The sequence below is a fragment of the Microtus pennsylvanicus genome, chromosome 17 (assembly GCF_037038515.1).
Source record: "Microtus pennsylvanicus isolate mMicPen1 chromosome 17, mMicPen1.hap1, whole genome shotgun sequence".
Lineage (NCBI taxonomy): Eukaryota > Metazoa > Chordata > Mammalia > Rodentia > Cricetidae > Microtus > Microtus pennsylvanicus.
The window spans coordinates 30,841,547-30,864,915 of record NC_134595.1 but is presented as its reverse complement, the minus strand read 5'-3'; the positions used below and the strand labels follow the sequence as shown (position 1 = coordinate 30,864,915).

Below are 23,369 nucleotides of genomic sequence, written 5' to 3'. Positions count from 1 at the left end.
ACCAGCGCCTCTCTGGGCATTGAGGAGCAGTGGCGTAGGTTCTAGGACAGCCCAGGCCTTGCCTGATGCTGTACCCTCCAATAGCCCTCCATTTATGCAGGTTTTCCCAAGAAGGAACCAGACTGGACTCACCAACCCACTCACCTCCCCTCCCACACCACCTGCCTTCGTAGCTTAGGTACTCAGCAGTGCCAAGGCAGCCCTTACATTTTTACCATCATCTTCCTGCCCACCTCCCCAGAAAGTAGCTCAAATACTCATTAAAACAATAAACAAACTAAGTGTTAAATAACAGGAAAGGGCATTATACCAGAAAATACACACTTGGTCATTTAAAGTGTGGCTCACCCGAACATCCTGTCAGTCAAGGTGAAAAGGAAAATAGAATTACAGCCTCCCTCAATAGGTCATTCTCTGAGCACCACCGCCATTTCCTATTTGCTCCGTGCTGGATGAGTTGAAGTCATGAGTTTTAAGTACCTGTTTTATTGGATGGGTTCTGCATTCAAGGCGTGCAGGCTACCTTCCTGCAACCACACAGGTCTTTAACCACCTTCTTTTCTCGGAATCTTCTGGTCCCAGGTCCCAGACAAACACTTTGTTAATAGTGTCTAGGATAAATACCATTAAATCACACAGGATTTAGCCAGGGAAGTAGCATGCTCTTTTGTCTCCTTCTCAGCCCAGTAATCACAAGCGACCCTTGCCTGAGGTTCAGAGGGGCTCCTAACAGACTGTGGTTCTTAGCAGAGACCTGTGACCACATGCACCCCAATTCTCCTGATAAAGATTTCTGACATTTTTAATGCCAAAGTAGAAATAATTTCAATTTCAAATAATTGCAGGAAGGCTGTGCTATGCAGTGTTCCTTTTTGAGCAATCTCAAATAAATTAGATGAAGAACAACACACCAAATAATGGTTCAATTAGTAAGTGTGTTTGCAGCATTAGGATTTGCTAAGACTTGCTGCTGCAGTGTTGACGTGCAATTACTTAACACTGCTGACAGGCCCACAGAGTGAGGAGGACCAAATATCTGCTCGCGCACAGCCAGGGAACCTCCAAGCTCTGCTCTTCTTCCACCCAAGAGCCCCGCCCACGCCCTCACAGTATCTGAGCTGGGCGAGGGGACGCTTGCTCCTTGATGACTGAATCCACTAATATGTTACATCAAATGGGGCGTGAAATGCAGTCTCTACATATAGCATGTACTAAGTGTTTCTCACACAGAAACAATAAGGCCATTTTTAACTTGCTGACGCAAGGTTTGCAGTTGTTCATCATCACGCTGCCCTGATTAACAATCGGCTTCTCAAGAAGAGCCATTCCCGTCCATTTTTAAAAGTGTGATACGCCAGCAATTTGTTTGGCGTGTCCTGCCTTCCTTCATGACCATTGGTGTGCATCTAAGGACTGGGGTGAAGTCTGACCACATGTCCTCTTCCATGTGTATTTTGCATGGTATTTCATCCTGGTGTGCCTCCATCAGTAAGGTGTTCTGGGCACAATGGCGGTTTGCTTCATCGCCATGTTCCATGCCCTCAGCAATAGCGTTTTGTTGTTTGGCAGCCTCCATGCTAGGGCATCGTGATTCTCGTAGGGATGCTCGGTGGAGATGAGGCCCCTACAGGCTGCTCTGTGTTGACTGTAGGCCGCACCCTCACGTGTGTGCTTTGCAGGGTGTGCGTGTGCTGGCGGTTCTCTGCTTTGAGTTCCAGGTAGACTGAGGCACTTGTCCACTGATGTTGACAGTTTGGGGACTGGCGATCCTTCATTTCTTAATTCCCTGAAGCCTGATCTTGGCAGGTGACCCTGACTGTACTTACACCAGTCAGTTGGTGATCTCCAGCTTGCTCCATTTCCAATCGAAACTAATGGAAAATATCTTAGAGCCTACAAGAGAATCACTGTGAAGGGTAGGGACTGTCACAGACCCTGTCCCCTGCTTCCGAGAGTCCTCGGTGCCTCTGTTTGTGCCTTTCCTTTTGTCAGGAGTGTGTCGTCTGACAGTTGCAGTGTAGAGATCAGGGCACTCTGTCCACCAGCAGCTCTCTCCACACAGTCAGGGGTGTGGCAAACCATCAGATCCAGTATGTTTTCTAGATCCTCATCCCACTTCTAATCCATGAACATTTCCAAATTTCCAAGAAATCACTTAGCAGTGTTGACTGCAGTGTGTGACCTGGCCGTTACAATCTGCTTATGATGGGATATAGGAATATCTGTGCTACAGCTCTGGGCATCTAAGGAGATGTTCTTGGACCAAGCCTTGCCATCTTCCAGCCAGTGACGGGCCCTTCTCTGCTGACTGAACCTCCATAGTAGGCTGCCTGCTATGCTGTGTGTAGCGTGCTTCTGAGCTGTCAGTGCTATCTGCAATCAGGGTGAGTGGGGAACCCAGATGCCTGCCTGAAGCCCAGTACTTTGGGGGCATCCCTGGTTTAAGTTTTTAAGTATGCACTCACATCCAGTGGTTGGTCTGAACCCTTGGCTGGGATCCTGACTTGTACAAGTGGAGAAAGGGAGCGGCTGAGCAGCTGCCTGCCGCCATCACTCTCTGCTTCCTGATTGTAGAGGCGATCTGGCCAGCCGCCTTACACTCCCGCCACCTTGGCTTCCCTATGGCTATGCTGTCACCTTGGATTGTGAGCCAGACTAAACCCTTCCTTTCCTGTGAGTTGCTTTTGCTGGGGTATTTATCATAGCAGCAGGGAAGGTAACTAAGACTCACCACCACTCTGCAGCCATGCTCAAGCAAAGCCTACGTCCAGGCAGGTGACGAGGAACTGCCTCTGGGTCAGCACAGTGAGACACAGCATGGGAGAGGTTGAATTCACCTGGGAGAAGAGTGTGATGTGAACTGCAGACGGCTCTAAGATGTGAGCGGCAGCACAACATTCCGAGAACTAGGGGAGAGACACAGAGAAGGCTACCATAGGGTGTATTCTAAGAATATTACACATTTGAAAGCATGAACTGTGCACAAAGGACGCGTCTCCCGTGCAGCAGACGCTCAGTGCATTATGCAGATATAAAAATCAGCTCCATAGCATACCTGACACATTAGCTTTTGACTCCTAACAGGTGGGGCCCGAGCTCGCAGACTCACCGTTCCCACGGGAATCGATAGGCTGTCGCTGTGCGCCTGTGATACCTGCAGTGCTGGTGGTGTTCAGGGGTCATGGCTGGAATAAAGCAGCAGCAGGATTTTGTTGTTGGTTTTGCAGGCTTCCTCTCTGCCGTGCCACGGCCATTGCAGTTGGTAAGTCGTTAACATCTTTGCAAAACTCCTGCTATCCTGCCACTGTACTCCCCCACTGCCGCCTCATGCAGGACTGGTCAGGAGCGCTCGCATGCTTCCTAGGCCAGCAGGACGGGACACTGAGTCTAATACTCTGTGGCTTCCAGAGGGATGGAGGGTCCATCTGCAGGCTGCCATAAGAGCCTCTGATTGCTTGTGAGTCTGGCCTCCAGGGTGGTCAGGGCAGGAGGATCAGGTAGGCGGGAAATAAAGGTCTCCTGGTACTCCTGTACCATTTTCCACAGAAGAGCAACACATAGGGGTATCCCCTAGCAACCAGTGCAGAAACCAGCATCCATGGTGCTGAAAATTTCATCGGGGACCAGAACACAGTACAACCAATGGCGGTATTACTGCCCCTATCAAGATGGGGTTTGCCAGGCCTGGTGGGGAAGTGCAGCTTCCTAATGACAGGTATTTGGAGTGTCTTAGGAGTCTTGCTTTTATATTGCACTGTATAATAGTCTCTCTGCTGGTGCTTTTTTCCCTCCCTCCCTTCCTCCCTCCTCCTTTCTTTCTCTCGTTCTTCTGGCCATCCTCATTTAAGTTGAACCGAGCTCCATGGCCCTAGCTATGTCTGATACCACCAACGTTCATGGTCAGCTTGGTTTTTTTTTCTCTCTCTCAGAAGAAGGGGCACAGCAACATCCCCCCCCCCCCCGTGGTCCTGGTCCCTGGTCTCGTTATTCCGGTGACTGTACTAAATTGGATTCTCTGTCCATCATTATTAAAATGTGAAGTGTGTCGGTCACAAAGCATACATTTCGGGGCAGTTAGCTGAATAATTCTTTTCTTTATGATCCCAAATTACTGCTGAGCTCTGGAGAGGGGAGCAGTTTAGCCAATTGTTGCCATTTGAGCTGGATTTGTGGGTGATTAGCTCCTGGTCGAAACCAGTCCCAGCCTGTGCTTTGAAGCCCATGCCGTGTGATTTTTCTCAGCAGTGAGGTAGGAATAGACGAGGCTAATGACAGGAAGGTCGCGCGGGTGATCTGACCTGTGTGTGGTGCAGGTTTGGGTTTCGCAAATAGGGCATCCACAATAACCAGTGTGTCACTAACCCCGCCGTGCATAATCGGGGCTTTACAGGATGGTTGGAGATGCTGACAGCTCAATTAAAGTGTAACCCTTTGTACCCGGCAACCTAGCAGAGTGACAGAAATATTACTAACCAGAACGGGATGGGGGGGTGTATGTCACCAGGGAGCCGGTTAAAGATCTAGAATAATCCGTGCATCCCCTCCCCCACCCGGGGCCCTGTACAGGGCAGGCTAGGGAAGAGGCCTCTCTGTCTGTGCCTCATCAGGTTCTGCTTTAAAGTGGGAGGGGAGGGAGCACAATTTTGTATGCACCCCTGCTATTTCAGTGCAAACACTCTAAACTAGCTGGAAAGTTGAACTGATTTAAAAGGGTGTGAAACGTATGTCAGCTGGCCCACCAAAAGGTACATCCAAGAACCTTGTAAGTGATCCTCCAGAAGTTCTCTTCTGGGGGTGTGGAAATACTAGGTAATGCAATTGTTTTCCTGCACACAGCTAATGGTTTCTGTTATTGATTAAACTTCGGCTGGTTAAGAGCGGTTATACTTTGGGTGACAAGCTGTCTTGACCCATGGTGAATCGGTAGTCTTGGCATTTCTACCACATGTCTCTTCTTCCTGCACCCTGTAAGGTCCTGAAGTGATAATCTGGAAGCAGAGACAGTCCCCAAGGAGACATACTGTGTGTCGTGAAGAGTGGGCCAGTGTGAAGCACCCTAGACACACCATCATGAGCATCAGAGCATGCAGCTTGTATGTTGTGTGTGGTGAGAGACATGTGCCACCTCCCTTGTCTAGTGCTGACTGTGTCTTCTGTCCTGGAACACCGTATAGCCTATCCATGTGCCCCTGTGCTGATCTTTTGAAGCCAGCATGTAGCAGTCCCCCGGGCCTAGGCTTACTGTTCTGGAGTCTGAAGGCCAGCTGTGAAGGTATAGGAAATGTTGGTTTCTCCTGAGGCCTCTCCCTTGGTCTGTAGAGAGCCATCTGCATGTTGCATTCATTAGAGCCCTGCCCCAACGTGGTAGCCTTATTTTGATGGAATTGTATATGCAGCAATCCTGTGGGCATTTGCATTCTGGGAGCTGAGGGTTAGGACTTCCATGTATAGACTGGGAGGTGGGCACAGCTAAACCCTTGGCTGCTGTTGATAAGGGGAAGTCTCTGCTTGTTTCAGCAGAAACTGTGAGGCCCAGATCCTGTGACTCTGCAGCTCCATGTAGAAGCCAAGGGACAGATAGGATGCTAGGACTGGGAAGGAAGCAAGAAGAGAAAGGGCGGAGGTTTCCAGGTTTGAGCACAATAGTTGCTGATCTCTTTCTATTGGTTGTGTCCTGTGGCAGGTCTCAACCAGCCTTCTCTGGAAAAGAGCAGGTGGGAGCTGGGTACCACATCTTGTGGGGCTGTGCTAGTTCGTTGTTTATTAATTTGACACAAACTTAGACATTTCTGGGGAAAGGGAACTTGGGTTGAGAAAATGCTTCCTAGTCTGGAGAGATGGCTCACAACCAAAAATACAAGAAAAAATTGCTTCGTTCAGCTTGGCTTATAGGCAAGTCCGTGGGACATTTAATGTTTAGTATAGGAGGTTCCAGCTTACAGTACCATCTCTAGACATGTGTCCTGGGGTTGTTGAAGAAAGGAAGCTGAGCAGGCCAGTAAGTAACATTTTCCATGGTCTCTGCTTCAGTTCCTGCCACTAGATACATGTCTGAGTTAATCTCGTCTTCCTCAGTCATGAACTATAGCCTGTAAGCAGAAGTAAATCCTCTTCTTTCCAGAACTGGTTTTGGTAAGAGTTTCACCACAACACACTAAGACAAATATCAGTCCTGAATGTATTCTCTCTTCTGTACATGATATAGTGAGTTGGATTTTGTTCTGATAACACTGTATTTACAAGTAGTCAAAAGGTAAGCCTCAGCCTGCTGGCTGGTATATCCCAGCCATGGTCCTATAGAGAGTTAGCATCAGTACCCTTTGTGAGAATGTTGTGTGTTAGGAGACACTGTTAAAGTGACTATTTATGGGGGCTGGAGAAATGGCTTAGTGGTTAAGAGCACTTGCTGCTCTCACAGAGGACCCAAGTTCAACTTCATACCCCCACACGGTAGCTTATAATCATGACTCCAGTTCTAGGGATCCAGTGCTGTCTTTTGACTTCTCCATGTACATGCTTCGCACACATACATACATGCAAGCCAAACACTCACATGCAAAGAAAATTTTTTAAAAGGTAACTATATTCAAGACTTAGATTCACATATGACAAGAGACTGCAGTGCTAGGCACTGCTGTTCTCTGCTCTACCAAAGACAGTCCTTGAACAAAATGCAAGCACTTGCCTGTGACCCTGGTGGGTTTTAGTTGGGATCATTACAATCACAGCCTTTCTGATGCATTGGTAACTGAAGTGCAGCAATTAGATCAACCCTGACCATTTCTGAGTAAGACAAGAGGCATAATTTGAGGTGTTACAGAGCCCTTAAATTTTTTACTATACAAACAGATACGAGCCATGAAAGCCTTGCCGTTGATCTGGGTCAGGATGGAAGTACTCGATATTGCTCAGGAGCAGTACTGACTCCAGCTGTGCCAGAGTGATTGACTGGCAGGAGCGATGCCTGTGCCCCCTCAGCCCACCGCATAGATGCAGCACCTTCATTTCCTATGCCTTGCGGTCCAGGCCAGTCCTTGGAAACTTACATACTGTCTGTTACTGCATGAGGCAACTTCAAACGTTGAGAAAGTAGAATAGGCTGGACCTGTTTCTGTTCGGGATGCAGGGAATACGTTAAACATGGTACACACAGTGTTCCTCAACACAGCCCCTGTTCCAGCCAGGTTCTAGCATTGGAAGGTCATCCACCCTCCACTGTGAATTGTAACATACATCCTATGGAGTGTGTAAGTGTCCCCTAAGTCCCATGTTCAGAATGCTTGGTCACCAGCCCGTGGCACTGTAAGGAGACAGTGCAACCGTAAAAACATGGAGTAAGTTAGGTCATTGGTTATGTGTCCTGGAGGGAGATAACTAGTCATCCTCCCCTTTCTATCGGTCTCTTTGCTTCTTGGCCACCTTGAGGTGAACAGGCCACTGTGAGCTGTCAGCGTGATGAGCTGTACTGCCTCAAGTTCCAAGCAATGGAGTCAGGAGTTCCTTGAATGAAACTCATATAAGCTAAGATAAACATTCCTCATGAACTTATCCTTGTCGTATCATGTGTCACAGTGGTAGCAAGCTGACTGGCAACATTTGGGGAAAATCCTAATTAGAACAAAAATATCTCTTGTTAATGCAACAAGTTGAGTGATTGGCAGCCAGATCTTCGGGATGTCTGTTGAAGAAGCTCACTTTTCTCTGAGACATTAAAGAAAATCTCAGGAGCCTTTAGCTCTTGGGACGAGAATCTCCTCAAGTAGTTCAGACATGGTGCGTGCTTGCTTTAGACCACACAGAATACAGAACACACTCTTTGTTTGTGTTTTGATTTCTTTCTGAGAGTTGTTTCATTGTGTGCCCCAGACACTCACATGTGGCCTTGGTGATCACTCCAGCCTTCTGAGCAGCTGGATCTGTAGTAAGCACATCTGAAAACTTGGCTTGTTTCTGGAGAAGCAGAACCCCCCCACACACACACACTTTTCTGGCAAACTGTTACCTTTAACCTAGGTTAGGGGACAGAATGTCAGCACTCTCTCAGATACAGATTTTGCCCCTGGGAAATATTGTGTGCTTTTCTTAAACCAAACACACGCATGGTCCAGATGTATGTTAAACCAAATAAGGGGCATGTTCCTGGGAGGGAAGGGACCTTGGCTGGTCAAGCTGACTGATTACCCCATCTTTACATGGGTGGCCATGTCTCAGCTGGTACTCCACTTCCACGGTGGAGCCTACCATCAGCTGTTCCCTGTTTGTCATGACAGTCCTCCTCTGAGCGGGGACCAGCACCATTTAGCCCCTGAGATTCAAAGACTGATTTGACTGGGAAAGACCCCCAGACTCTAATGCAGTCAATAAATCTTTGTTAGTAAATAATTGCTATCGAGCAGAGTTTTAATATAAATTTATGAGTGGTGTTTTATCACAGCTTGGGGCTGCGGCAAGCAGTGAGTGATGGATTTCAGATCGCACTTACATTCGTTACATTAACTTAGTAAGTTATTTAAAGCTTGTACACTTAACATTGCTTTTGGCTTTCAATGACCTCTTGGGACTAGAAGCGTGCACATGGTGAATAAAGAGACTGCAGTGTGGCAGACAGTCCTGCTGTTTGCTCCTGTGCCACAGAGGTTACCTGAGCAAGGAGCAAGACAACCCTTCCCGGGACCCTGATGTTTTGGTTGTAGATCATTTTAACCATGGTCTTTTTTGATGCATCCGTGATTCAGGTGTAGCAATTAGACCAACACTGGCCACTTCGAAGGAATAATACAAGCTGTTACAACACTCTTAAGTTTCTTAAGCACACATAGAAGCTGTGGGAGCCTTACAATTGGTCTAGTGGGGAAGTGGTTCCCAGGGAGACAACAAAGCCTCTGGGCCATGGGCGGAAACTCAGATGCCTGGTTCTGTCACCGCTTGGTACTTTGGCTATCTGGTACTAGATAATTGAACCAAATCCAGATGGTTTAAAACAACACTGGCTTGTTATTTATTGGTATTCTTGGTTCTAGAGACAGTGGCTCTTCTGGGCACCACAGGTACCTCTCGGGCTGGAACGCCAGAGTTCTTCACTTACATGTGCAGAGTATCAGTGAAGGAGGGGTCAGAGGTCAGTAAGCAGAAAATGACAGTTGTCCTTTAGGTACCTAGTCCTTTTTCCAGGCAGAGTCTCAGGGCCTCACCTTCCCACTGCCTGTAGCTGGACAGTCTTGACATCCTAAGGGACACGAAAGACAAAGCTATCCAGCTCTTTGAAGCTGAGGCTGGAACTAGCACAGATGATCCTCACCACATCCCACTAGGTAAATTGAACCGGGGGTCATAAGGGGTACGAACATATGTTTGTAGGTCTTTGAAGTCTTCTGGCTTCACCCTACCCTCCCACAGCTTATCCCAGGATCCCCAAAGTCTCAAGTCTGGATGTTCATGTTGGGATCCTCTACACCGCACACCTTGGACCAGTAGTGCTTACTGTCTCAGGCAGGATTCAGGAGATGAGCTGCATTGCACCCATATACCATGTGATGTAGCAGTGGGGATAGAGTTGCAGCAAATCCCTACTTTCTCAACCAGTGGAAAGGAGCCAGAGACACATGGCTGTAACCGACCCACAAGAGTACTGAAGGTTCAGCCAGGTACCTACTTCTGATGTACCCTGCCCCGGAAACAGGGAGTCCTGGGTCCTTGTTTCTTCTCTCTTCCTCAAGAAGTGCCCTGCATCAGCTGCTGGCCTTCTCACCCTGCTTCTTTCTGCTGCGTGCCTGGGAGTCACTGTCCAGACATGAGGCTTCATTTTGAACCTTCTAGCACTTCAGTTCAAGATTACTAGCTTTTATTGTATCAAGGTATAGGCCATTTTGAGGCACAGAAACCTGTCTGCCATCTCTAGCCCCAGCTCTACACAAAAGGCAACTGACTGGCTGTTGAAATTTTTCCTAAGTTCTCAAGAATGGTCAGATTGGTCTTATATTAGGACATCATTCATTCCCAGATCTTACCTGCCGCATTTGCCTGCATTTGATTCAAGCTCTGAAGCCGGAACTTTCTCCAAAGGTTTCCGCTGCTCAGAGCTGACACCAAGGAACTGTTTGTGCTGGGTACATTGATGTTTGGACTTGGATATACCTTTTTCGATTTCTGCTCAGAAACTCATGTTTCTTCTCCCTGTTGATGGGGTTCACGATGGAATTTTACACGGCATTTAGTCTGGTTTGGCTGAAGGTTCTGCCGGCCTGTGGCCACCCCGCTTGCCTAGCCTCACGCAATGCTGCACCCTTCTCCCCCAAAGCTCCACTAGCACTCCTGAGTCCTGCTGACTGCCCAGTCCACTGGGTTGACACCAACGCCATGAGAGGTATTTGTTTTGCAAACACAGTGGTGTGAGATGCCAATTTGCATTATCCACCCTGGAATGGAGTGATCTGAGAGAAGAGTCCTTTTTTCATTTCTTGGGACATCATGGTTGAGGACAAAGCAGTCACACAGAGCTCAACAATGCTAGAGCTGCTGTCTTGTCTTTTTTTTTCAAGGTTTACTCTTTAAGAAAAAAGTGTGTGTGTGTGTGTCTGTACGTGTGCATGCACATGTATTTACATGTGGGTATGTACATGTAAGTCAGGAACTGGCTTTAGTAACAGGTGTTAAATCAGCATAGCCGGTGTCTGTCTTTGAGTGCCACGGGTTGTAGCGCATCTCTGGCAGCACAGGATCGGTGAGATGATGGGGTCACACAGTGTATGATGCTCACCAGCTTTCTGCACACTAATGGTTGGAGTTGGTGGATGCTTTTTTTTACTTTTACTCCTTATTCTTTACTCTTTGGCTCTTTTTGTGGGGGTCCACCACCCAGCTCTCAAATCAATCACACATGGAGGCTTATCTTAAGTTATGAGTGTCCAACCTTGGCTTGTTTCTTGACAGTTTTTCTTAATTTAAATTTATTCCAACTACCTTTTTGCCTCTGGGCTTTTATCTTCCTCTGTTTCTATTGCTTTCTTTACTTCTTCCCCCATGGCTCACTCTGTAGCTGTGTGGCTGACCCCTGATGTCCTCCTCTCCTTATTCTCTTGCTCCTCCTCTTCCTCATTTCTCCTGTTATACTCTCTGCCTCCCAGCCCTGCCTTGCTCCTGCTTTGTTATTGGATGTTCAAGTCTTTATTAGGCCATCAGGTATTTTAGACAGGCAAAGAATAACAGTTTCACAGAGCTAAACAAAGGCAGCATAAACAAAAGCAGCACACCTTAAAATGATGTTTCGCAGCAAATGCCTGCATGTTTTGGCTTTCTGTAGACTAACGATTGCATGTGCAGGGAGCAAACTTATTTTTTGAATGAAGCTCAGTACTGTCCTGAAACCTAAAAACATCGAAATAAATACCGCAGCCCCCTGCGAGTGAAATGGACCATTCACAAATGGACGGCCATGCTAGTCGGCAAGAACCATCTAAACAAGCATTGTCTTCACGTGTACCAGATTGGCATCTGAAAGATGGACGAAGGATGCATCTTGACATTCTGCCGTGCAGTTTTGCCCTAGGTTACAGCTACTCAAAGAGACTTAGAATCATAAGGGCCATTTGCACGCGCTGACGGGAGCCGCCCGCCTGTGTCTAGACAGCCAGGAGCCTTCCGGCCTCTGTCATCTCCTGGCTGTCGGGACTGTGGCTTTGTGTCCTCTGAAAGTGTAAAATGAACTGTTTCATGGCTTGCCTCTGTCTTGGTTGCTAGAGATGTGTGAGGGCTCCGGCTGGCAGAGCATGGAACTGTTTCCCCATCACAGGCCCTGTCTGTGGTTAGGACTCCCTAACCACTGTGTCATAGTAGAGCCTGGAAGACCACAGTAGAGACTGTGTGCCTTACCCTCCTAGTACATATAGAACATTATGGTTTAACTTCTGCCTGTTTAGGCCTATTAGTGACTTTAATTCTACTCCATCAAATGAACATGGCCTTATAAAGTGGAAACAGTTTAGGGGAACCATTGTCGTTGACAGGGGCCTAAGAGGTACACTAGGACTTGTTGGAAACTGGAGCTTTGCAATAGAACCCTGGACCAGGATTTTGGTCCTGAGGTGTAAGGATCCACACCAAGTCTTCCTGCGGCCTTTGTATGTAGCTGCTAAGAAGATCGCTCTTTGTTTTAAGGTTGTTTTATAATCTAGACCACTTGTGGCCTCACTGTGCCACGCTTCTGTGTCTGTGGGCTGGAAAACGGTCCCTGTACCCATTTCACATTTCACAATTCCTCAGGCCTGGTGACACTCGAAGCACAAATGGCTTGTGTTTGTTAGACCTTCCAGTAACAGCCCAGTGTGGGCCAGGATGTGGCCACACGGTGTCCCCAAATGGCCAGCCACATACTGGTTATCAAGCTGGGCCTTCTGGGGCTCTGTGCTCTGCAGACCTGTTCGATCCAAGGAAGTTGCTGCTGTGTGTTGGAAAGCGACCTCAGTGTTGTCTACAGTTCTCCCGTGCAGCCTGTTACCCAGGGCTGAATTACCCTGCCTCAGCATTCCTGCTACGTGTTATCTCACAGCCGTGTCCACTCCTGCGTCCAGGCTCTAAAACACCATATCTGGTGCTGCAGGACTCCTGCCTAGAAGTCTCAGGCAGCCAGCCCTCCTGTGGTCGTCCCGCAGACAGAGCAAAGAGGTCTGTGTTCCGTGTGAAAATCTTCTGAGCTGTTGCCAATATTTCTAGCTAAGGAGCTTTCTGAGGCAAGTCTGGTGCTTCTTCTTGTACCAAGCAGACATCTGGACGCAACAAGGCCGCCTCCCCGCTGGACTGCTGCCACCCCCCCCCCCCCGCCCACACACACACACAGTGGTAGCATGCACTGCTCAGTGTCCTCACTGCAGACTCTCAGCATGTCTGGCCATCCCACTTCTTCAGCCAGGTACTGGTCCCTGAGTTTGCTTGTAGGTTGAGATTCACGCCCACCAAGCCCATCAGTTTTCCCCCTGCCTGGGAAGTGTTCTGGTCGTGGATGCTTCCTGCCTGGTCTCACGGTAACCTACAGAGCCTCTTTCTCTGCAGCCAACTGCAGTATAGATTAAGGAGTGTCTTTGCATTTTCTGCAGCTGAGAGTGTTGGGCATGCTTTTGCTCACTCTGAACACTTGTTTTTTTGAGGGTTTTTGTTGTTGTTGTTTGTAGGAGTTGTTTTGTTTGTTTATTTTTGGTTTGGTTTGGTTTGGTTTGAGATAGTATTATTTAGCCCTGATTGTCATAGAACTAGCTAAGTACTGCACATACTGGCTTTGTGGGAGCCTAGGCAGTTTGGATGCTCACCTTCCTAGACCTGGATGGAGGTGGGCGGTCCTTGGACTTCCCACAGGGCAGGGAACCCTGATTGCTCTTCGGGCTGATGAGGGAGGGGGACTTGATTGGGGAAGGGGGAGGGAAATGGGAGGCGGTGTCGGGGAGGAGGCAGAAATCTTAAATAAATAAATAAATAAATAAATAAATAAATAAATAAATAAATAAATAGAAAGAACTAGCTACGTAGACCAGGCTAGCCTTGAATTCACAGACGTCTGACTGCTTTTCCAACCCTGGTGTGGGAATAAAGGTTTGCACCAAGGTGCCCAACTTGAATACATTATATTCTGTAGAAATTTGAGAGTCAGACAGGGTTCCCCAGGCCAACCCAAAAAGGAAGCCCCATCCTGTACCTTGGCTAAGCTGGAAATTCTTGGTAGCCTCAGAGCATCTCTGGAAACTGTGGAGTTCTATGAAATACCGAGGTGCCGATCTGTTTAAACATTGCTCTGGAGGGAACCCCTGTCACAGGTGCCCATTGAGAACACCAGGTACCAGCCCTTCAGTTTTTGCTGGGAGAGCAGGTTGTTCACCGGAGCTGAGAACTGTAGAATTCACAGCCCCGTGCAATGGCAGGAATAGGAGGCCTGCCACTTCACTGTACACTTGTCTTTATGCGGCCCACAGTCTTGTCTACAAGGGAGCCTGTGTCTCTTGGCCTTGCTGCCTCTGGCCTGTGTTTGGTGGGGAGCAAAAGAGTCAGCCAGCGCTCAGGGAGGTCAGGTGCTGGGCCACTTTAAGGACTTGCTGGCTACAACTAGGACGTGTGTACAGGAAGAAGGTGAGGGGCTCCCAGACCCTTTCATAACCTTGAAGGGCGAAGGTGGAAGGATACATAGTTAAGGCAGTGGTCAAGGCAGGAATGCTGAAAGAGCTGGCCCTTGGGCAGGTCAGTGTTCTTCAGGCCCACCTACTCTTCAGTGAATAAGCCAACAGTGTCTTCCAAGGAGCAGTAGGATTTATTCATGCTGGTCAATATTCATGTCTTCCTTCTGGTAATATTATTTTCCTAGCATGAAAATAGATTACTCTGAAACCAGTAAGATGCCCCAGCAAGTAAAGACTCTTGCTGCCAAGCCTGACGACCTGAGTTCAGGCCCTGGATCTCATATGGTAAAAGGAGAGGACTGATTCTTGCAAACTGTCCTCTGACCCTTCAGATACATGCACAGGTTCTCTCTCTCTCTCTCTCTCTCTCTCTCTCTCTCTCTCTCTCTCTCTCTCTCTCTCTCTCTCTCTCTCAGACACACACACACACACACACACACACCCATACACACATCCTCTGACTCTTCACACACACACTGTGGCATACATGCACACAATAAGTAAATGAATGTTAAACAAGAAATTCTTTTTTAAAAACTGGATCACTCTTTTAGTTCTCAGATAAACTCTGCGAGCCTCCGCGCGCCTCCCATGTGGCCGGTTTCTCCTCTTTTCCTCTGTAGCCTTCGCTGGTGGAAGGATAATGAGGAGTGTAGGGCTGGCTCATGAAAGTGCCCACGGTCCTCCCAAAGGAGTCCTGTTAGCCATCTGCGGGCGCTTGCTGGAGCAGGAAGGGACACGGCCTTCTGAAGCCTGCAGTAGCCCTAATCTTCTGGTGACATTGCAGTGACCCCCAGCCCTCTGTATTGTCGAAATTCCATCTGAAGTGGATGATGGGAAAATGTGAGCCCACTGGAGAACTTGGGTGCGGCTTTGTGTTGCTGGGTAAGAATGGGAGATTTCCATGGGGAGGGAACACGAGGGCTCCAAGCTTGTTGGTTTATTATTGTGTCCGTGGGGGTAACTCACTATCGCCTGTTTGTACCACACAGGGGAGCTTCTGTTGCTTTGGTGTACAGCAGAAACATTTTTCATGTCACTTTTTCCACATGCTTTCTTAACATGATAAAATCCTATAGAGCAGTGACCTTCCAAAGGTTTCTTTGTGGGATGTTCGAATCTCCCGGTAACAGGTACTAATGGGCGAGATCCCCACGCTGGGATTTAAAGCTTGGTTATGATCTGAGTAAACACAGCTATAGTCTCACAGTGTTGGTGATTGGCATGTGAGCTCCTTCCTGCCATGTGTTCAGACTGACCTGATCTTCTCCCACACTGAGATCCCTGGGGAAGAGCAGGATCAGGAATGTAGGGAAGGAAGGTTTCCTCTGTGTCCCCAAGCAGACAAGGTGTATTTGGGAACCTGTAATTTCTTGATTCCTAAGTCCCGGCTATTGTCAGAATTATGACAGTTGATTGTTGGACAAGAGGTTTGCTCACTGCACATGGACAGAATTAGAGTGCACAGGAGTGGGCAACCGTGGCATAAAAGCTGCAACTGGAGTGGAGGCAAGGTTTACTGGGAATTGGCACTTAGACCAGGAACACATCCACAGCAGCCATCCAGAGAAGGCGGTGCCACATGTGACTTCCAAAATATGTTAGTTTCCAGTTTCTGAAAGCTTTCCCAGAGACCTTAATGGACGTCATTAAAAACCAATTGAGGTGAATTACTGCTCACCCACCCAGTGTTGTTACCAAAGTTTGCAAATGGAATTTCAGTTTGAATAAATTAAAATTCTGTAAAGAAATTATAACATGAAGTTGTTGTGTTTATAAAATTGAGGTGAGAAGATCCTTGATCTTGAGGTCTGTCTTTAATATATTACTCCTGGGGCCAGGGCCGGGGCTTGGTGGTAGGGTACTTTCCTTGAATATACAAGGCCCTGGATTCAACAAGCAAAGAATAGGAGCATCCTTCCGTTAGGCACATCCCACTTGCTATGACTCAGTTCTGCGGGAGTTTGATGGACACCCAGGATGTCTACTGCAGCTATTGGCCAATGGTGGATCTTCAGCATCTAGAGCAAAGTTCAACTTCCAAATTACCTGTAATGTTGAATATGGCAGGGAAACCGAAATTTATATATAAGAAAAAGGTTAATCTCCAAAAATGCAAAACCTAAGAAAGGTTTTATTTTTGGATCCCATTGTGTCTTACACCACTTTCATGGGACCTCACATCTGGTTCCTCTTCCCTGCAGGGCATGCTGCTGAAGCGAAGTGGCAAGTCACTAAACAAAGAGTGGAAAAAGAAGTACGTCACCCTGTGCGACAACGGCGTGCTGACCTACCATCCCAGTTTACATGTGAGTACACTGCATGGGGCAGGGGCAGTGGCAGAGCCAGGGCCAGTCCTCTGCCTCCCCGTGAAGAGGGCAGGGTGTTAGGTCCCCTGAGATGTGTATAGTGCAGTCAGGCCCTCGGGCCCCCGTCTCAGGTGTTAATCTAGGGCTCTCGATACTACAGTGGATTACAGTGCCGGTTCCGTCTGAAGTTGCATTGTAAATGGAAGTGGCAAAGTGGGGTAAGCCCCGAGAGCCAAGAGAGTGACTGTGAAAACCTAAGCTGCAACAGCTGAATTTGATCCCAGGGCCCAGCTCCGAGCAGCTAAGAGCAAAGCCAGTTGTAGATGTCGTTGGCCGCGGTCGTCATGCCGAGGTAAATAACAGGCACCAACTCAGAAAGCAGGAAAACTGCTTCTCTGGAGGATGTCACCTTCGTGTTTTCCGTAAGATTCTGAAAGCAGACTCGGTTCTGTTCTGGCAGGAATCCGGCCATTCTGTCCACAGGGAATCTTTAAAGGTGGACTGTTCATTTTGGTTGCATGAACTCCTGCAGAGTTTGAAAATTAAAATCTGCACCATTAGTCCTTGGATTTTGTCACTCTGTTAACAAGAAGTTTAAATAAACATACTGAGCAGAAGTTGAAAGCAGTCTACGTGGCTTAATGCTGGGAGTGTGGGTGTCTGTGTCTCCGTGCACATGGGCTTGGTGCTTCCACAGACACGCACACATCCCACTGCCTGCTCATCTCATTTTTGGAAAAACACAGCACCATTTTGATGTTTATATAGTATTCCACTATTCCACTGCATGGATATAGTCTGAGTGCTTCAACAGCATCTCAGAACAAAACAAAAATGAGACATTTGACAAATAAATTTGACACCCCCCCCATTATTTTTTTTTAATTTATTTATTTATTAAAGATTTCTGTCTCTTCCCCGCCACCGCCTCCCATTTCCCTCCCCCTCCCCCAATTAAGTCTCCCCCCAGCCCGAAAAGCAGTCAGGGTTCCCTGTCCTGTGGGAAGTCCAAGGAACCCCCACCTCCATCCAGGTCTAGTAAGTTGAGCATCCAAACTGCCTAGGCTCCCACAAAGCCAGTGCGTGCAGTAGGATCAGAAACCCATTGCCATTGTTCTTGAGTTCTCAGTAGTCCTCATTGTCCGCTATAAATTGGAGCACAGGACTGAAATCTCAAGGTCCAAATCAGGAGCAGAAGGAGAGAGAGCACGAGCATGGAACTCAGGACCGCGAGGGGTGCACCCACACACTGAGACAATGGGGATGTTCTATCGGGAACTCACCAAGGCCAGCTGGCCTGGGTCTGGAAAAGCCTGGGATAAAACCAGACCCCCCCCCCATTATTATAAGTAACTCTGGATGGGCTTTCTCCTGATATCCTTATCTGTTTCCCTAAGACAAACTCCCAGTCATTAGTTTGCAGAGCTGTAAGGTCTATGCAACATCAGCAGCTTGAGCACACACCGTTGGATTCTAGGACCCATATGCCCACTTATCTCCCCAAAGAGCATTTGGTGAGGGGCCTTTTCCCTGCGCACTCAAGAATGGTCACATTTTTAAAAAGCCTTTTTCCTGGCATGCTTGGTGTCCTCCTGTGGTTTGTTGCTGCTGTGACTGTCCTCTTCCCCTTGGCTTAGAGCAGTAGCTGTACCTTTCAGAGCCACGTTAGAAAGCACCTGCTTCCCTCCCGATCCCTGGCTGGCGTGTGGTGCTAATGACAATGCCAGCCATGCCTGACTGTCGGTGTGCAGGCAGCGTCTGACTTGCAGGATGTTTTGACTGGGCAGCAGGATGAAAGCATTCACACACAGCCGTCCTGTTGCTTCCACTACCACAGGCCGCAGAGCCATGAAGGTAGTCCACCTGTGACTGTGAAACAGACCCCGTCTCAGATGCATTTGCCCACGTGCAGGCTGACGCAAGCAGGCCCTGCGCAGGACTGAGATGTGCATCTGTGGGGTGACCGAGTGAGTCCCCACCTGGGCTGTTCTCAGTGTGTCAGTAGGTGTATTGGTATGTAACTCCATCCTGAGGATGTGTGTGTACACATCTGTGTTTACAAGGTACATATGATAGATGTCTTCATAGGTTCTTGTATATTCTCAAGGTGTAGCTGTATTTATGTGTAGATAGATGTTCTTTTTTAGATGAAATACTTTGTGTGGCTCTTTGTCTAGCTTGCCTTGGGAGTAAATTTGGTTCTCCAGGTGGCCTTGATGGCAGAAGCTGGTCCTTGGTGACCAAGGACAAGTAAAATCTGTCTGGTGGCTTATCTTCTTTCTGCTCTGTACTTAGCCTAGGTTGCACCATATTGCTTCTGTCCCCATGGAATACATGGAAGGAAACTGTTCGGTTTCCTGTTGGGGAGGCTGTTGTGTCTCCAGAAGAATATTGCTGTCCTGTGGTAGTTTGGCTGCAGCCCCGCCCTTCCCTTTTGCTACCCCTCCTAGTTTTTCTCAAAGCTTAAGAGCTGACCTGGCCTTGGGTGATACAGACAGACCCTAATTCTCCTTGCTTTGTAAGTGGAAAGGACAAGGCAGAGGCCCAGGAGAAGGCAGTGATGGCGAACTTCTACTCTGTGTTTCCTAAAACACAGTGGTTCCCAGACTGGTACACACCACAGTCGCAGGGCCCCACTGGGGCTCCGGGTGGTGAAGCTAGAGGCCAGCTTGGGGAAATGTCCCCTTACAGCGTGTTCAGCAGCAGGTCAGTACTGGGCATGCTTTGCATGGACTGTGAGAAGTTGAAAGATGCGCACTGCATCTAGACCCTACCCTGGCCGTGATTGCTCTCCACTGTATCCTTCAGTCTGGCTGGCAGCTTGTCTTTTCTAGAAACCCGGAGAATCACTACTGGAAGTTTGGAAATACTGCCCTCAAAGTGGCTTCTAATCCTTCAGAGTGTGGTACCTACAAATTCCACCAAACTGATGGAGTCAGATAGCCAAGGAAAAGCCCACCCCTAAGATGAAAGCTGCCAAGGGGCATCACTTAGTTACACGTTGTACCTAAAGCTGGAGTCTCCCACAACCCACCCAGTTCCTTCATCTTTCCTTCTCAGCTCATGCTGAGTGTGTAAAATCAAGAACCCAGGCTAGGAACAGGAAGTACACCCAACAAAAGTAAGAATGAATGCTTTTCCAGGGAATGTGGTGCCCTGGGAGTTACAGAGGTCATGGGCCATCTGCTGCCCTGCTCCAAGACAGACCAGCCAAATCTGCTGCTGGAGATTGTTCCCTGGCAGCTCCAGGCATTTAAACTGAAGCAGCCAAGAGAGAGCCTGACGACAGAGCTCTTCTTCCAGACTACTCTGGTTCAGTCAAGTTCCAGCATCCACAGGGTGGCTTACAGCTATCTCTAACTCCCGTTTTAGGGGATCCAGCACCTTCTTCTGACCTCCTTGGGTTTGTGATATACAGACACCCATGCAGGGAAAACACCTATATACATGAAATAAAATAATTTAAGAAAAGTTATATCACTCTTCCTCAAGACTACCAAGGCCCAGAACACTTAGCTGCCCTTAGGAGAAGATATATATGAGGGTCTCAAGGATTTAAGGCTCATTGCTGGATCCTGATGGGGTGGGTGCAGGGCAGTGTGCTGTGAGATCCTTAGGTCCCCTCTGTGTGGACTTAGATATGAGCCGTAGGGAGCACCATGATGGAAAAAACAGAGGGGATAATGAGAAAGAACCTTTGCCCCGGGGCTCTGCAGCGCAGCATGGCCACCTATTCATCTTCTGTGTCGGGGGAACAGCCACTTGCATGGCTGACGATCCTGCTCTTGGAGTCGGCTGTGTCTGGTGGGCTTCCTAAGTGGGCCTGGAAGAAGTGACCCCTGCGAACATGAGCATTGTGTTATGGGACCCTGTGTGAGCAAGCACACCGCAGTGGCCCAGCTCTGCATTCCTTGCCAGCTGCACAGCCGACCCCTGGGCGTCAGACCAGTCTAGTGTGTATGAATCGCTTTCCCCTTTTCCCCTTCTTGGGCTTCCTTTCTCCTCCTCTCTGATACCCTCTTGAAACCAGATCAGCCCTGGGTTGTTGTTGTTTTTTCCTCCCCAATACATAAAATTGGAACCGAGCTCTAGAAGGGACATGGTTTACTCTGTATATCCCTTAGCATTTGGGTGGCTGAGGCTCTCTGGTTATATAGCAAGGAATGGTTGCATGTGCTGTGAACCTTCAGTTCAGTGCTGCCTCTGGAAACTGTCATCAGTATGCAGATTTTAATAGCTCCAGATTTCACAGGCAGACAGGAAACCATTGACTGACACAGCATCAGAAAGGGGTCTGAGATGGTTCATACGCAGATGTGAAGGCCTTTTCCCAGGGAAAGAGCCTGTGTTAGCAGGAAACTCCTTATAGCACCCCTGCGGCAGGTGCACACTGGCCATCCTTCGCTTGGAGGAGGCAGCATCTCTGGTCGTGTCTTCCCGCAGCATTCCTACAGCATCCCCACATCTGCCAGCATGGACCTCCCATTTCCTGAGGAAGAGAGCAAGCAGTTACGCTCAAAGCCCTTGGGTGGTGGTGCCAGAGCCATGCAGAAATCAGAAAAGCTCCTGCCTCAACAGCAAGGTCCCAGGTTCTCATTCCCACGTGGAGAGCCCTTTTACAGGAAATGGCCAGCTTTCCTGTGTCTCTGGCATGAGCCTGGTCAGTGAGTCACGTTGATGACAGGCTGCTTCAGTTTGCTCACTTGTTTTATGATTAGCGATTTCTCATCTTGCGTCCCCATGAGTAAGCACCTCGTGGCTCTGTGCTGTTCACCATCTGTCTGGCCTATGTGTTACCCAAGCTTTGCTCAGTGCTTGGGGGTAACATTGCCGAGTGTGGATATCAGGTTTTGTGGCTTTGTAGGGTCCTTGCTCCAAGATGGCCTTGGTTCCAGACCTCACTGTGTGGATATTTGACCACAATGTGTGTACTCAGACATCACCACAAGCTCTCTCTGTCGTGAGCGTGGCATACTGGCTCCTAAGTATGGTTTCAGCTTGGCCTGCTCCTCCTACCCCTGGTACCTCCGAACTTTCTCTCAGCTTCTCACACTTGCCTGTCCTCCTGCCTCCACATCTTCAGGGGCAAGTTGCCTCTGCTAGGATTATTTCTTGTTCCTCCCCACTTGGACTTGCCCTCCATCAGACATGTTGAGGTTCCCCTCTGGGCTCTTCATGGGATCGTTTCTCTTTTCTTGGCTTTTTTCAGAACCAAATTCTTTCACAGGATGGGGCACAACTTGTGTCCAGAGCCCTTGTAGATAATACCACCAGCATATCTCTGGTGTCTGCCAGGTGGTAGGTGGGTGGGTGGTGGGTTGAATGGGTGAGGGGATAGAAGAAGTAGATGGAGTAGGTAAGGTGGGTAGAGTCAGGTGGATAGATGGGTAGGGGGACAGGTGATGGGAAAGTGGGTGCATGTTCTGGTAGGTAGAGGTCAGCAGATAGATGGTGGAGGAATGCATGCTGAATGAACAGGTAGGGGAGGGAGGGAGGGAGGGAGGGAGGGAGGGAGGAAGGAAGGAAGGAAGGAAGGAAGGAAGGAAGGAAGGAAGGAAGGAAGGAAGGAAGGAAAGATAGGCACCCAGTGCACCTATGTGCTTGGCCTGCCCTTAAGTCTGCAGGGCTAGAGTTCCTGAGGTCATAGAAGAAGAATCCACCCAGTAATGCTTTTAAACCACAGGAAAATGGCACAGCCCCATCCAGAATCTTCTGTGAGGAATAGATGTGATTGATGGAGAGGGGCTAGAGGAGTAGTTGATTGATTTTTACTCTTTGCTCTTTGGGCGGGGTCACTCAGCTGCAAAATAAATGCAGGCTTATTCTTATTTAGGAATGCCCGGCCTTAGCTCGGCTTATTGCTAGCCAGCTTTTCTAACTTAAAGTATCCCATCTACCTTTTACCTCTGGGCTTTTATCTTTCCCTCCCTCCCCCCTCCCTCCCCCCCCTCCCTCCCTCCTGTTGCTGGTTCTGAGGCTGAGTGGGTAGCCCCTAATTTCTTCCTACTTCCTCTCTTGCTACTCAATTTTTCCCCCCAGATTTCTCCTCCTATTTATTCTCTCTGCCAAGCAGCCCCACCTATTTCTCTCTCCTGCCCAGCTATTGACTGCTCAGCTCTTTATTAGACCAATCAGGTGTTTTAGGTGGGCAAAGTAACACAGCTTCACAGAGTTAAACAAATACAGTATAAAAGAATGCAACACATCTTTGCATCATTGAAACAAATGCTCCACAGCATAGACAAATTTAACACTTCTTAAAAAAAAATATTCCATAACAGGAAGGTGCCTTCCTTTGCTTTTTAATTGTAGTAAAATACACTGCTATTCTGGCCACTGTTAAGACACTTAGTGGTAGACTTCTTGGCTGGCGTGTCCAAGGTCTCAGGTTGGTCCCTAGTATCACCAAGAAGAGAAAAGACATCTGAGCGACATTGTCACTCACTGCTGTGCTTCCCTTCTCCCGAACTTGCTCTTCTTTCCAAGTGGAAACTCGGTCCCTATTCATACTGCTCCCCTAGCCCTCTGCTTAGATTCTTCTGTGTTCTGTCTCCACACTTGACTATTGTAGGACCTCGTAGGTGGAGTCACTTGGCATCATGATATCCTCAAGGTTCCTAGTTGTAGCATGAGACAGAATGTCTTTCTCTTTCAAGGCGTAGGATGTTCCATGTTAGGGTCAGAGTATGTTGAGTTAAGGTATTCATCCTCTGGGGAAACTATTGTGAAGCCACAGAGGAGAAGCATGGAAGACTCCTTGGAGCTGTGTTAAACGCTACTTGTGGGAAAGCTGTCTCCACGGGTATATCAGCCCTGCCAGGGCCCCGTTTAAGTGCAGCCCACGGGATATTCTCCAGGCTCAGTTCTGAGTACTGAGAATCATGGGAGTTTGACAACTCCATTG

At 48.4% G+C, this 23,369-nt stretch overlaps 1 protein-coding gene across 8 annotated transcripts in view; it reads left to right on the top strand.

The window, feature by feature from the left end:
- Positions 1-23,369, top strand: part of Agap1 (ArfGAP with GTPase domain, ankyrin repeat and PH domain 1) — a 448,779-nt gene that overhangs the window by 266,317 nt on the left and 159,093 nt on the right. For all 8 annotated transcript variants that reach the window (XM_075951804.1, XM_075951805.1, XM_075951802.1 and 5 more), the window contains exon 10: positions 16,361-16,465. In XM_075951804.1, the coding sequence (XP_075807919.1) occupies positions 16,361-16,465 (105 nt within the window). The remainder of the gene's footprint in view (positions 1-16,360; positions 16,466-23,369) is intronic.